Here is a 14,614-nt window from a genome sequence, read left to right on the forward strand (position 1 = left end):
ATAGGGGACATTTTTAGTCATCAGGTTTAGTTGTTAAATGGTCTCAGAAAAGAGGCAGGTTCCCAACTTTGAGACCTAACCATAAGTGACAAAGAAAGCATGATAATTTTGTGAAGGTGTCTATGTGTGCACCTGTGTGTGTTTGATGTTTTTTTTTTCTTTTTTTTTTAACTTAATGAAGTAGTCCTCCTTTAGATTTGGCCTTGAAAAAGTAGAAGTGATTTCCTTTTTTTAAAAATTTTTTCTCTTTTCTACGTTATCAGTGCAAACTCAGGAATTTATATTAGATGCAGCTGTAGTCTTTTGGCAGTGCATGGCATGGCAGACAGGTTCTTTTAGTACACCACTGATTATTACTTTTAGTATTAAAGTTTAAGAAAATAATTGCAGACATAAATGATTATTTAATGCTACAAAAATAGTTAAGGCAGAATTAGGAACAGATCTGAGATATTCCGGCTTTAGACCAATGCTCTTGCCAGAGTAGATATACTTCTTACTCCCTTTGGTGAGTGAGTTCTATTTATGCTGTTCTGTGGAGGAGAGGGAAAAGTCCTGCAGAGTTGAGCCATCAGTTGTTTCAGTGTTTATTCTTTAGTAAAATAAAATGATCTTTCTTAGCTTTCACTTCAGGTAAAGACATAGCTAAATGGGAAGAGTGATCTCCTATCTCCTTACTGTTATTCACATAACTTTACATATGTCTTTTTTTTTTTTTTTTTTTTTTTTGCGGTACGCGGGCCTCTCACTGTTGTGGCCTCTCCTGTTGCGGAGCACAGGCTCCGGACGTGCAGGCTCAGCGGCCGTGGCTCACGGGCCTAGCTGCTCCGCAGCATGTGGGATCTTACTGGACTGGGGCACGAACCCATGTCCCCTGCATCAGGCAGGTGGACTCTCAACCACTGCGCCACCAGGGAAGCCCTACATATGTCTTATAAAGCAAAAAACTTTGTGCTTTATTATGAGATGACTTAAGGAAGCGAAAGTGATTAAATATCTTTAACTGGTATTTCTTCCATGATGACATGGTGTGGTGCAATTGCATTTCGTCTGAGAATGGAACAGTGGATTTTAAAAGATCCATACTTTTCCTTTTAAAGAAAACAGAGTGATCACTCTAGCACATGGGTATATCATTCTTACTTTCCAGGGGGCATGTTTAATTGCTGTTGAGCTGTGAAGCTCTGTATTGACATTACTTTTTGTCAGCCGTTTTAGATTTAAGGGCTCAGGGGAAGGCTTGGATCACCCCAAAATCCCATTAGTCTGAAATAAGATTTGTAAGCCATACCCCCTGCATCTTGAAATCCTCCTCTTTGCAGGGCCCTGACTATAATTTTTAATATGCTAACACAATTACAGGCTATTAGCTAGGAAGATTAATACTCTTAGCAGGTTGCTTAATTTATTTATCAAGGTCGGCTTAATTCTTAGCTTATGAGAATTAGTTCTTACATGCTTATTTCAGGTATTCTTTAAAAAGAAGAGTTGAGTGTTTATCATAAATAACCTTTACTGTAAGGATCAAAATTAAAATTAGCATTGCTATGTCAGGATGATGCCTGATGGTGTAATTGTCACGTTGACTAACATAACCTGTCTATCCCTGACATTTTCGTAGAAACTTAAGAAACAATGAAATTTCATGGGCCATAGAAGATGCTAGTGAAGCCTTTGCTGGACTCACAAGTCTCACTAAATTGTATGTACTTATGATATTTATGTATGTCTATGAAGGTATATTTTAAAGAACCAATTGTAAATGTGATTGGATTGTGTCTGTTTGCTGTGGCTAGAAAGTCTGAGCCTTCTGGTTCACCCACTAAAGGAATAAGCTTCGTTGTTTATTAAGGTTTTTGTTTTTTGGTTTGTTTTTCATTTTGTTTTTTTGTGGTGGGGCACTTTCTGAAAGAACACTCCTAGTGTCACTTAAAGAGAAGTTATTTATGGAACTAAAATTTTGATTTAAGTAAAAGAAATGCACTGAAACCAGAATTGAACCATGATCTGTTTAATCATGTGAGATTTATGGGTAATTTATCAAGAGAGGATTCTCTCAAGTAAGATTTTAGGTCTTCTCCCATAAGAATGTCTCCCAGACTTCACACTTGTCTGAGTTTCTTTGACTGGATGATCTTTTGCTGAGAAGGGAGAAACTGGGAATGTAATCCAGTTTATTATATGAAAACTACAGTTGTATCTGTGGTCAGGATGGTTATTTATAGATACCTCACTGAGCGCTGACATCTTAATAGACACATTTATTCTATGCTTCACACTGGTTAATAAATGAAGGTTTACAACTTTCTTAAAAATGTATGTTAGGCTTATTTTCGCTCGTTATAGGTAAATGTTTATTTTAATGAATTTAATTTTGTTTAGTGGAGAGCTTTATTAGAAAGGTCTGTTTGTATTTCAGAATCTTACAAGGAAATCAGATTAAGTCAATTACAAAGAAAGCATTCATTGGTCTTGAATCCCTTGAGCATCTGTAAGTATTTTTCAGCCATTTTGCTCAGTATATAAATAATCTTTGCTCTTAGCAGAGGTTTTCATGATCATTTAAAGTGTTTATATAACTTAATTGTAGAAATGGTGACTGGTAATGTTTCATTTCTTTTCATTTCAGAGATTTGAACAACAATGCTATAATGTCTATCCAAGAAAATGCTTTTTCCCAGACTCGCTTGAAAGAACTGTACGTAACTTAAGTCTTTTTTGTCACTAATTAGATCATTATCCACGCTTGTGCTTAAAGTGTGATGAATGTGACCCAGATGTTTCCCAAAGCACACAATTCAGGCAGAAAAAAAGAAAGTGTTAACATTCAGTTATTTTAGTGACTGGATGTAATTTAAAAATAACATTGAAAAGTCCAGAGTGTGTGGCTCCAAGACCTTCTGTTTTTTACCTGTGTTGTTTACCTTAGCAACGCTGCTTATGCTTTATGTTTACCCTACTGTTCCTTTTTTATTCCCCTCGTCCTTTTTGGACTGTTGGAAACATGTGTTCTCTTGGGGTGAGTTACAATTAAGGTATTGTGTAATTTTTGGAGGTGATCTAGCACTTTCAGTATAATGGTCACAGAGGATGTCTCTAATCTGTTCAAACTACTAAAATGTTCCAAAACTGTTGAATAGTTATGATAGAAAAATACATATCATTTTAACGTTTTTTCATTCATGATTTAAAAAAAATTGTTCTGATTTCCAGGGGGGATTTCCCAGGGGTGGGGTGGTTAGTTGGGCCTTGCTCTTAATTTTAAACTCTGGTGATTTGGATATTGAGCCACTGGTAAGAGTCAACGGGCTATATCAACTTATCTTGCCTTGCCTGAAGGCTATTCAAAGGGAGGTCTGTGGACCAGAGCTGATTCATGACGAGGGAAGGGTAGAAATTCAGAACAAGCTTTTTAGAAACTTATAGAACAATTTGACCTTACTGTGACACTTCTGTTGAATGTTATAAAAGTATTGATCTATAACAGATTGGGAATTTAAAGAACTGGTCCTTCTCCACATATAGTTTGAGATGCACTGGAAGTATGTGAGTTCATATTGCCTAGGTTTAGATTCTTGCCCCATTCTTTACAACTGTGTGTTTAGCCTAGGACTCATTTTCCCTTCTCAGTATGGGAAGAGCACCACCCTCAGGCTTATGTGAAGATAAAATGAGATAATTTGTTTATGGAAGAAATGTTTATTGTCATCTGCTATGTAAGGTACTGTTCTAAATGCTAAAAACGTAGTAGTGAACAAGACAAAGTCTCTGTCCTCATAGCATATTACAGTAAATTCTTTTAGGAAGATAAATAGTAAACCAGTAGGTATATAATATCTCATCAGATAATAAATGTTCTGAAGAAAAAGCTGGGTCAAAGGTGTACAGCGTGACAGGGATTGCTATTTTGAAGTAGTAAGGGAAGGCTTTTCTGAAGATAACAACCTTTGAGCCAGGCCCTTAGTGAGATGAAATGGTAAATAAACCATTTTATACTGGGCGAAGGGCATTCCAGGCACAGGGAAGAGCAAGTGAAAAGGCCCTGAGGAAGGAGCTTGCTTTTTGTGCCTGAAGAACAGCAGAGACACTGTTGCGGCTGGAAGACAAGAGCAAGGGGAAGAATGGTAGGAGATGAGGTCAGAGACATAAGCAGGCCTGATCATGTAGGGCCTAATAGGCCATGAGGAGTTAGGACTTTTTTCCCCCTAAGTGCATTAGAAAGCTTTTGAGGGTTTTGAGAAGCTGCTCCACACAGAGCCTGGCATATAGTAAAAGGTGAATAACTAAGATAATAACAAAAGTTAAAATGTTATGGAGATCATCTTTTGTTATTTTCTGCCAGATTTAAAAAAAAATAAATTTATTTACTTATTTTTGGCTGCATTGGGTCTTCATTGCTGCACACAGGCTTTTCTCTAGTTGCGTTGATTGGGGGCTACTCTTTGTTGTGGCGCGCGGGCTTCTCATTGCGGTGGCTTCTCTTGTTGTGGAGCACGGGCTCTAGGCACGTGGGCTTCAGTAGTTGTGGCGCACGGGGTCAGTAGTTGTGGCTTGCGGGCTCTAGAGTGCAGGCTCAGTAGTCGTGGCGCATAGGCTTAGTTGCTCCTTGGCATGCGGAATCTTCCCAGACTAGGGCTCGAACCTGTGTCTCCTGCATTGGCAGGTGGATTCTTAACCACTGTGCCACCAGGGAAGTGGTCTGCCAGATTTTTAAAGTGGCTTGCTTATTTATTTATTTATTTTGTTGGTCTCTTGATATATTTTGAGTTATTTCTCCTAAGGCTTACTTTAACTTGAAAAGGGACAACTTACTGCATATCAGTATTACCTTTTTTTGGTTGTGGTAATCTGAGGGCCAGCAAGAAAGTTTTAACTCCTGTTAAGAGAAATCAGTTTAAAATGTAATTTTTATAGTAGGTGAAAGCAAATATCATAGTTTCATTCTTCAGAGAGTCATTTGGTGATTTTTTGAGTTGGTTTGAACAAGCTGCTAATGCAGGAACTCTAATGCAGCTTATTTACTGAGAAGTTTTAGTTGCTCTTGGTTACTTTAAATTTAAGTCATATTTATAATACAGAGTTTCACATCAACCTTTATTAAAGTATCTCTTAATACCTTTTGGTATCCTTCACAGTGCTTTGCATAAATATTGGGGGGAGGTGGGAGAGTCAAATATGATTTAAAAATTGTTTTGCATTAAAATTATGTAATCATGGTAGAAAATCAGATAGTTAAACCAAGAGGGAGAGAAAGACCCCAAATCCCCAGTACTCAAAAGACAACCACTGTTGATATTTGGTATATATCTATCCATATACTTGCGGAGAGAATGCAGGATATATTCCATTAGGTACAGCAGAGTTCATTAGCATGTGAAGGGTGGAAAGATGCAAAAGAAACAGAAGTGAAGGGAACTAATGTGAATCTTGTGGTATCTGTGGCCAGACACTATGCTAAATGCTTTATTTAAAAAATTTTTTGAGGTAGGTGTTCTTAATCCCACTTTCCAGGAAGAGAAACTGAGATTTTGGAGGCATTCAGTATCTTGCCTAAGGTAAGTAGTGGAATTAGGATGTAAGTCCATGTCTCATGAGGTAACTTATATTATATCTAAGAAAGCATAAGTTAGACCATATCATTCCTCTGTTCTTAACCTTCCGGTGTCTTCCCAGCGCACATAGGAAAAAAACAACTCAGGTTCTTTCCTTAGTTTATAAAGCACTTGCACGGCCTGGTCCTTCCTGCCCATCTCTCTGACCTCATTCCCGTCACTGTCCCCTCACTTTCTGTGCTCTGGCTTCAGTGGCCTCCTTGCTTTTAACACTAAGCACACTAAGTATCTGCCTCAAGGTCTTTGTGCATAGTTTCCTCCGTCTGTGACACTCTTACCTCAGATCTTCATGTGATTTGCTCTCTCGATTCTTTCAGGTCTTTGCCCAAATGCCATCTCTTCAAAGAATCTTTCCCTGACTGCTTTATCTAAACTGGTAGCTGCTGTCTCTATGTCTCTGCCCAGCTTTGTTTTTCTTGACAGGACTTAACTTTCTGACACTATACTTTGCATTTGTTTGTTTATTGCTTGGCTCTAAATACATAAGCTTTGTGAGAGCTGTAGTGCGACAGACTAGAACAGTGCCTGGCATATAGTAGACTCAAATATTTCTCGGTGAATGAATGCATATAACATAAGAATTCTGAAATGCAAAAAGGTAACTTTTGGCCTGCTTAATTAAAATTGCCCTTGATAAAGTGTGGCTTTTGGGGTACCCTTAAAGACTGTTTGAAACTTCTTTGGAATCAGGTCTTAGGTATTTTTGTACCAAACTTTAAAATTACTTGAGGGTTTTGGTGATGCATGCAAAGCAGGTTATAATGTTGTCAAAATCACTTGCTTTCCCTGCTTCCAAGTGGGTGAGACATTTAAGGGTCATTAAAATAAAACACTGACTTTTCACGTATATTTTATAGGCCTATTATAACCACAAACCATTTTTCAGTGGTTCTTAGTTTAGGTTGCAGTACACATTGCCACAGGGCTGAAATGTTTTTAGTCTTGATGAAATAATTTGAAAATAATTATATCCTCTCCACAACAAAGATGTCTCTATGTCCCAATATATAGTAAGCGCTTCCCCAAATTTCTCTGGGAAAAATTTTAAACGTCAAAAGTTTAAAGAACAGTACAATGAACATCCATATGCCATTTACCTGGATTCATCAATTGTTAACTCTTTGCTAAATTTGTTACCTGTTGCTCTCCCTCCCTCCTTCCTTCTTTCCCTTTCTCTCTCCTTCTGTCTCTCTCCCTCTTTCCACACACACTCATATACATATATACATACACTTATTATTTTGCTTAACCAGTCGAAAGTAAGCTACAGACATTATGACACTTCACTCCTAAAATATCTCAGCATGTATTTCCTATGCAGGGTTGTTTTCTTATATAACCACAGCACTATTATCACATCCAATGAAATTAACATTGATAAAATAATATTATCTAATATGCAGTCCATACTGAGATTTCCCTAATGTCCAAAAATGTTCTTTGTGTATATATATTTTCTTAATGAAGGATCACGCTTTACATTTGGTTGTAATGACTCTTTAGTCTCCTTTAATCTAAAATAAATCCCTTACCCTTATTCCCCCCACCCCTTTTATTAGTGTCTTTCATGACACTGTCATATTTGAGGAAACAAGGCTGACATTCTAAATTTGTTTTTTCATGGTTAGATCCAGGTTAAACATTTTTTTGGCAAAAAAAATGCTTAGGTGTGTAGTAAGCTTTTTTTTTTCTCCTCTTAATTTATTTATTTTTGGCTGGGTTGGGTCTTGGTTGCTGTGCATGGGCTTTCTCTAGTTGCAGGGGGCGGGGCCTACTCTTCGTTGCGGTGCGCTGGCTTCTCATTGCAGTGGCTTCTCTTGTTGCGGAGCACAGGCTCTAGGTGCGTGGGCTTCAGTAGTTGTGGCACATGGGCTTAGTTGCTCTGTGGCATGTAGGATCTTCCTCGACCAGGGCTCGAACCGTGTCCCCTGCATTGGCTGGCAGATTCTTAACCACTGTACCACCAGGGACGTCCTGTTTAGTAAGCTTCTAATGCTGGAGAAACTTGGAATGAAAAGTAAAGGGTACTTCTTTGCCTTTTGTTTCTGCAGAATTCTGAACACAAGCAGTTTGCTCTGTGACTGCCATTTGAAGTGGTTGCTTCAGTGGCTGGTTGATAATAAATTTCAACATTCTGTGAATGTAAGCTGTGCACACCCTGAATGGCTAGCAGGGCAAAGCATCTTGAATGTGGATCTGAAAGATTTTGTCTGTGGTTTGTATTTTTGTTTTAATATTTTGTATATTATGCACTTACTATCTTAACAATGGAATTAAAAAAAATTTTAAATAGAACGCTTTCCCACTAGCATATCTATTTCCATTCCTTTAGATTCTTCTCTAACATTTTTATATTGTAATTGTAGCTTAAATTTTGTGTTCTTCGACTTAATATATCATAAGCAGTTTTTTTCCTCTGTGTGTTCTTAAATGATCATTTAAAATACTGTCAGTATAATAGCATCTTTATGAATGTAGGCCTTTCCCTTTTAGGGAGATTATTAACCTTAGAATAAATATCTAGTATTAAGATTCCTGAATCAAAAAGTGTTTTTTTTCATGAATTCATTCAAAAGCATGATTTTATATTTAGTAGATCTTGAAAAGTGCTACCAGGTGTTTTCAAACAGGTAGCACTAGTTTATGTTGTCACCAGCAATGTATGAATGTACCAGTTTCATTTGGTTTCTTTTTTTTGTGTGTGGTACGTGGGCTTTTCACTGTTGTGGCCTCTCCTGTTGCGGAGCACAGGCTCCGGACGCGCAGGCTCAGCGGCCATGGCTCACGGGCCTAGCCGCTCCGCGGTATGTGGGATCTTCCCGGACTGGGGCACGAACTCGTGTCCCCTGCATTGGCAGGTGGACTCTCAACCACTGCGCCACCAGGGAAGCCCGGTTTCTATTTTTGATGCATTTTCCTAAGACAGAAGCAGCAGGGTTTGGGAGTTTTTTGGAGGGGAAGGGGGACAGAGACAAGTTGTCATAGACAAGTTGTCTTGATTCTAGCACTTAATTATAATTTCAAGTATACATCTATATTGTTTTTTCTCAATTTGTAAATTTTTCTTTTACATTTACATTTCCTTTAAAGTAACTAATTCTTAGCTTTACACAGTGAAACTTTTAGATTAGTGTATCTGTGTTGCATATCAGTAGTAACTCTGATCATTTAGATACTTGTATATTGCCAGATGTATTTCCACAGTCTACTTAAAGATGCTTAGGACATTTGGAAGTTCAGGCACATAAAATACTTAAGTTGTTTTTACATACTTTAAGGAAGAAAACAAAGAATCTAGTAATGATTAAATTCTGCTTACATTGCCATGAATGCCCTTCTGACTTTACTTATTTTTAAACATAAGCTTACACCATACAATTTATCTTCTTTTTTTGGTTATCACTTTTATGGCACAGTGAAATGTTACCCAGTGAAGACATTGGTTAAGAATTCATATACTTGCTTCTCTGAATCAGTCCAATAATATATTATTATTTATGAATCTATAGTTTATTAGCCAGTCCTAAGCCAGTCTTCATTTGGACATTTGACATGTTTGGAATTTTTCACTATTTTAGGTTAAAGTTATGCACAAAGTACTTTCAAATAGTATGTTTTATTAATAGGAATACCTATTTTTATATATGTTGTATATACACACAAACACACACATACACATACACACAAGGGGTAATAGAATTAGAGCTTGTTTTAAAATTCTAATTTAGGTTTCTCCTTTTCTCAGTAACTGGTAATACTTAAGAAGTACATTCAAAGCATAAGTGACAGTAAGTGATGGTAGAAAGAGTGCTAAGCCCTGAAGTCTGAAAACCTGGGTTCCAGTCCAGGCTTAGCTGCAGAATTGCATATCTTAGAGCAAGTCATTTGACCCTTCTGGGCATCATTTTCCTCATCTTAAAACAAGGGAATTGGATTCTAGCTCTATAGTCCCTTTCAACCTTAACATGACATTTTGTAAACATAACATGCAATTTTACATTATTTGTTTTAAAATTGAATCTATAGAAGCAAAAATAAATAACTGACTTGGCTTCTGCCCCATTTCTTTCTCCTTAGATGATTTTCTCAAGCCGCAGATAAGAGCCCATCCTGAAACCACAGTTGCTCTAAGAAGCATGAACGTGACTCTGACATGCACTGCAGTGAGCAGCAGTGATTCACCCATGTCTACTTTGTGGCGCAAAGACAGTGAAATCTTGTATGATGCCGATATTGAGAATTTTGTTCATTATCAGCAACAAGCTGGAGAAGCTCTGGAATATACTAGTGTCTTACATCTTTTCAATGTAAATTTTACAGATGAAGGAAAATATCAGTGTATTATTACTAATCACTTTGGTTCTAACTATTCTCATAAAGCCAAACTGACTGTGAATGGTAAGAAATTATGCTCCCTGATAGTTTTGTGGTTAGAAGGATTTTTCATGTTTGATTTTTGAATCTTTGAACCAAGAAAATTAGGATAAACCTGACATTGCGGGGGGAGTCCTTACTGTTTTTGTCTTTAGGGTTATGACAGTATACAGACTGGATTGCTAATTTACCCACTTACTGTCCCTAATCAGTCTTTGACTGAGGGGTAAAGGTGAATTCTGTGGCTCTAGGAGATGGGCTACTTTCACTTTTATTTATGCTTTTGAAACAAAAATTTTTTTTAATTCTCCATTTTCTTTCCAGAACCATAATTCTGTTCTGAAAACTGAAATTTATCCCTGACATTGTTCACAGGCCGTCCAACAACTGGGAGTATTGAGAACATTTCTGGGTCCAGTGATCATTATCATCGTCTAAATGTAGTCACACAAAACCATTTTTGAAAATAATGGCTTGGGCTTCCCTGGTGGCGCAGTGGTTGAGAGTCCGCCTGCCGATGCAGGGGACGCGGGTTCGTGCCACCGTCCGGGAGGATCCCACATGCCGCGGAGCGGCTGGGCCTGTGAGCCATGGCCGCTGAGCCTGTGCGTCCAGAGCCTGTGCTCCGCAATGGGAGAGGCCACTGTTGTGTGAGAGGCCCGTGTAACGCAAAAAAAAAAAAGAAAAAAAAAAGAAAAGAATGCTCTTTTTCATTGTGGCTGTGAAAGAAAAAAACAAAACAGCTTGAGTGATCTATTGCCTGTTAGGCCGAATAACTACAACACTTCAGGCTTTGTGCAACCAAAAGATGTACATATGTCTTGCTCCTGGGTGGTTTTATGAGATGTTTGAAGGCATAAATTTTTTTTATCATGCAGTTTCCTTGACAGCTTTGTAGATGTTTGTTTGGGAAGCACCATTTAGTCTCTTAAGTAAGGGAGTCATAGTAAATATTAAGTTCTAAAATATATGTTCAAAAAGGTTTGTGGCTTCTGCTTTTTCTGTCCCTATCAAGGAGATCAGGTAGATTTGCCACGCATTCTAGAAGAGTTAGTCATCACTGTACTCCATGCTCTGAGGTTCTGGGAGAAAAGATGGCCTCTGAAGTAGTATTTATTGTCAATGCAGGGAGCGTGTCTTCTCAAAGAAATGGAGCATTACAACAGTTGGTATTTTACCTAATAGAGTCTCCCTTGTATGTATGTATGAGTGTATGTGTATATAAATATAAATATATATAAATATATATATGTATATACCCCCCCACCCCACACACACACTTTCTCTTGGTGATCTTTTTTGGAACAGAGATGCCATCTTTTCTGAAAACTCCAATGGATCTAACTATTCGCACTGGTGCCATGGCCAGATTAGAATGTGCTGCAGAGGGGCACCCTGCACCTCAGATTTCCTGGCAGAAAGATGGTGGTACTGACTTTCCTGCGGCTCGAGAGAGACGCATGCATGTCATGCCTGAGGATGATGTCTTCTTCATCGCAAATGTGAAAATAGAAGACATGGGGATCTATAGCTGCATGGCACAGAACATAGCAGGCGGCCTCTCAGCAAATGCTTCATTAATCGTGTTAGGTATGTTTATTGCTCTGTGGGTCCCTGCTTTTGTGGGAGTCTTTTTATTATGGATTGACTCTTGGTCTTAATGGCAAGAATCTGTGTTTGAGATTTTAGTTGGGATTCTTATATCTTTGTTTCCTTGTTCTGCCACTTTATGCAGGGTTATGTCAGCCATATTAGTGGATCAGTTATTAGTGGATCAGTAAACTGAAATCTGGGGAAATTCTGAGGGCAGAATTAGAGATTTTTATCCCATAAATTGAAAATTCAAATCCCTTTGTCCTGTTATGTTTCCCTCTGTAAGTTTTCTACTTCATGTATATGTTTTTTCTACTATTCAGTAGTGAGTTTGCACTTTTATACTGCCTCATATACCTGCTTCACAGAGAACTTGAGACAATGTAACTTTCCCCCCAGTTCATTTTTTTTTTTTTTTAATTATAAGACGAAAAAAATGATCTGTCTTCTGGTTAGATTTCCTGTTTTCCTTCCAGTGTGCTCCTGTTAATCCTATCCTCTGGTAAAATGGCTTTTCCCCATAGATTTCCCCTGATAAGCCAGTTTGTTTTCTTATGAGAACACTTTTCTTTTCTTTTTAAATTGGGGTATAGTTGTTTTACAGTGTTGTGTTAGTTTCTGCTGTACAGCGAAGTGGAGTTCCCTGTGCTATACAGCAGGTTCTCATTAGTTATCTGTTTTATACATATTAGTGTATATATGTCAATCCCAGTCTCCCAATTCATCCCACCCCCCACCCTCTTCCCCCTTTGGCGTCCATACGTTTGGAGAACACTTTTCTTCATGGGACTCAAATTCAAGGTAAATTCTCTTTTCCTCTAGATGTTAGGGTTTTAAAAAATGTGTTGGTTTGTGTAATTACTTGTGTAATCAGAAAAATAAGTTTATTGTTTAAAAAATTTAAGATATGTAGAAAATTAGAAAAAAAGAGGGAAAGTCACTCAGACACTGTTAAAGATTTTGACATATTCTGGACTTTTTAAACACTCATCTTGGGACTTCCCTGGTGGTCCAGTGCTGAAGAGTCCACCTTACAATGCAGGGGATGTGGATTCAATCCCTGGTCAGGGAACTAAGAGCCCACGTGCCTCAGGGCAACTAAGCCTGCGCACCACAACTACTGAGCTCACTTCTCAACTAGAGAACCTGCCTGCCACAAACTACAGAGCCCGTGCTCTGGAACCCACGTGCCACAATTATAGAGCCCGCGCACCCTGGAGCCTGTGCACCACAACTAGAGAAGAGAAAACCCACATGCCACAACTAGAGAGAAACCCACGTGTGTGCTGCAAGGAAAGATCCCGCATGCCTCAGTGAAGATCCCGCATGCCACAGCTAAGACCTGACATAGCCAAAAATAAATTAAATAAATAAATAAATAATAAATCTTTTAAAAACCCCACAAAACTCATCTTGGGACTTCCCTGGCAGACCAGTGGTTAAGACTTGGCCTTCTGGGACTTCCCTGGTGGTGCAGTGGTTAAGAATCCACCTGCCAATGCAGAGAACATGGGTTCGAGCCCTAATCCGGGAAGATCCCACATGCTGCAGAGCAACTAAGCCCGCGTGCCACAACTACTGAGCTTGCGCTCTAGAGCCCGCGAGCCACAACTACTGAAGCCCGTGCACCTAGAGCCTGTGCTCTGCAGCAAGAAGCCACTGCAATGAGAAGCCCATGCACCACAACAAAGAGTAGCCCCAGCTCACTGCAACTAGAGAAAGCCGGCACGCAGCAATGAAGACCCAGTGCAGCCAAAAGTAAATAAATAAATAAATTTAAAGAATTAAAAAGATCAATGAAAGAAATACTTATAAACAAAACAAAAGCTTCGCCTTCCAATGCAGGGGGTGTGGGTTCGATCCCTGGTTGGGGAGCTAAGATCCCACATGCCTCACAGCCAAAAAACCAAAACATAAAACAGAAGCAATATTGTAACAAACTCAATAAAGACTTTAAAAATGGTCCACATCCAAAAAAAAAAAAAATCTAAAAAAGAAAAATAAAACACTCATCTTTATGTGGTTATGTATGCCTACTTTTTTCCACTTAATATTGTATCACAGGGTTACCTTGTCATTAAGTCTTCATGAATATCATGTGGCTGTGGTATAATTTACTTACTCATTTTTCTGCTAGATTTTTAGATTTTTTCCCTTTCCCTTTAAAAATTACAACTAATTTTGTAATAAGCATTTTTGTATATAAATCTTTGAATTCTTTGCTTAGGATAGCTTGCTCAAGGTGGAATTCCTGAGATAAGATTTAGATTTTTTGAGGCTTTTGCTTTTCTGAAACATTAACTTCTCATCCTCCCATGAGCATATGAAAGTGCTTATTTCATCATAACCTAATTAGTCTAATTCAATTAGGAATAAAACTGCCTAATATTTTTTAATGCATTCTTTCTGTTAGAGACACCCTCATTTATTAGACCTCTGGAGGACAAGACAGTAACCCGAGGTGAAACGGCAGTATTACAGTGCATAGCTGGAGGGAGTCCTGCCCCTCGCCTCAACTGGACCAAAGATGATGGACCACTGCTGGTGACAGAACGGCACTTCTTTGCTGCAGCCAACCAGCTTCTCATCATTGTAGATGCTGGGCTAGAAGATGCTGGGAAATATACCTGCATTATGTCCAACACCCTTGGGACAGAACGTGGTCACATTTACCTAAATGTGATTTCAACCCCCAACTGTGACTCTTCCCAGAGTAGCATTGGGCATGAAGACGATGGGTGGACCACAGTTGGTATTGTCATCATTGTTGTGGTCTGCTGTGTTGTGGGTACCTCTTTGATCTGGGTCATTGTTATTTACCACATGAGAAGGAAAAATGAAGACTATAGTATCACGAACACAGGTGAGTGGTACCCGGTTGGCCCTTGTGGCTTATACCTGAGTCAGGAATGTAGTGTAGGATTTGTTGTTAAATATAAAAAACTAAGGAGCTTTGATAATTTATGTGTGATGGAAGAGTTTTACTGTTAAAATGTTGGTGTCTGGTCTACTTCCTTGATGTAATGGAACCGCTC

At 38.5% G+C, this 14,614-nt stretch overlaps 1 protein-coding gene across 1 annotated transcript in view; it reads left to right on the top strand.

The window, feature by feature from the left end:
* LRIG2 (leucine rich repeats and immunoglobulin like domains 2) overlaps positions 1-14,614 on the top strand; it is a 61,701-nt gene that overhangs the window by 35,441 nt on the left and 11,646 nt on the right. Inside the window, exons 9-15 of the mRNA XM_007459047.1 lie at positions 1,622-1,702; positions 2,420-2,491; positions 2,630-2,698; positions 7,664-7,827; positions 9,690-10,010; positions 11,295-11,576; positions 13,993-14,442. Coding sequence (XP_007459109.1) covers positions 1,622-1,702; positions 2,420-2,491; positions 2,630-2,698; positions 7,664-7,827; positions 9,690-10,010; positions 11,295-11,576; positions 13,993-14,442 — 1,439 coding nt within the window. The remainder of the gene's footprint in view (positions 1-1,621; positions 1,703-2,419; positions 2,492-2,629; positions 2,699-7,663; positions 7,828-9,689; positions 10,011-11,294; positions 11,577-13,992; positions 14,443-14,614) is intronic.

The sequence above is a fragment of the Lipotes vexillifer genome, unplaced genomic scaffold (genome assembly GCF_000442215.2).
Source record: "Lipotes vexillifer unplaced genomic scaffold, Lipotes_vexillifer_v1.1 scaffold400, whole genome shotgun sequence".
Classification (NCBI taxonomy): domain Eukaryota; kingdom Metazoa; phylum Chordata; class Mammalia; order Artiodactyla; family Lipotidae; genus Lipotes; species Lipotes vexillifer.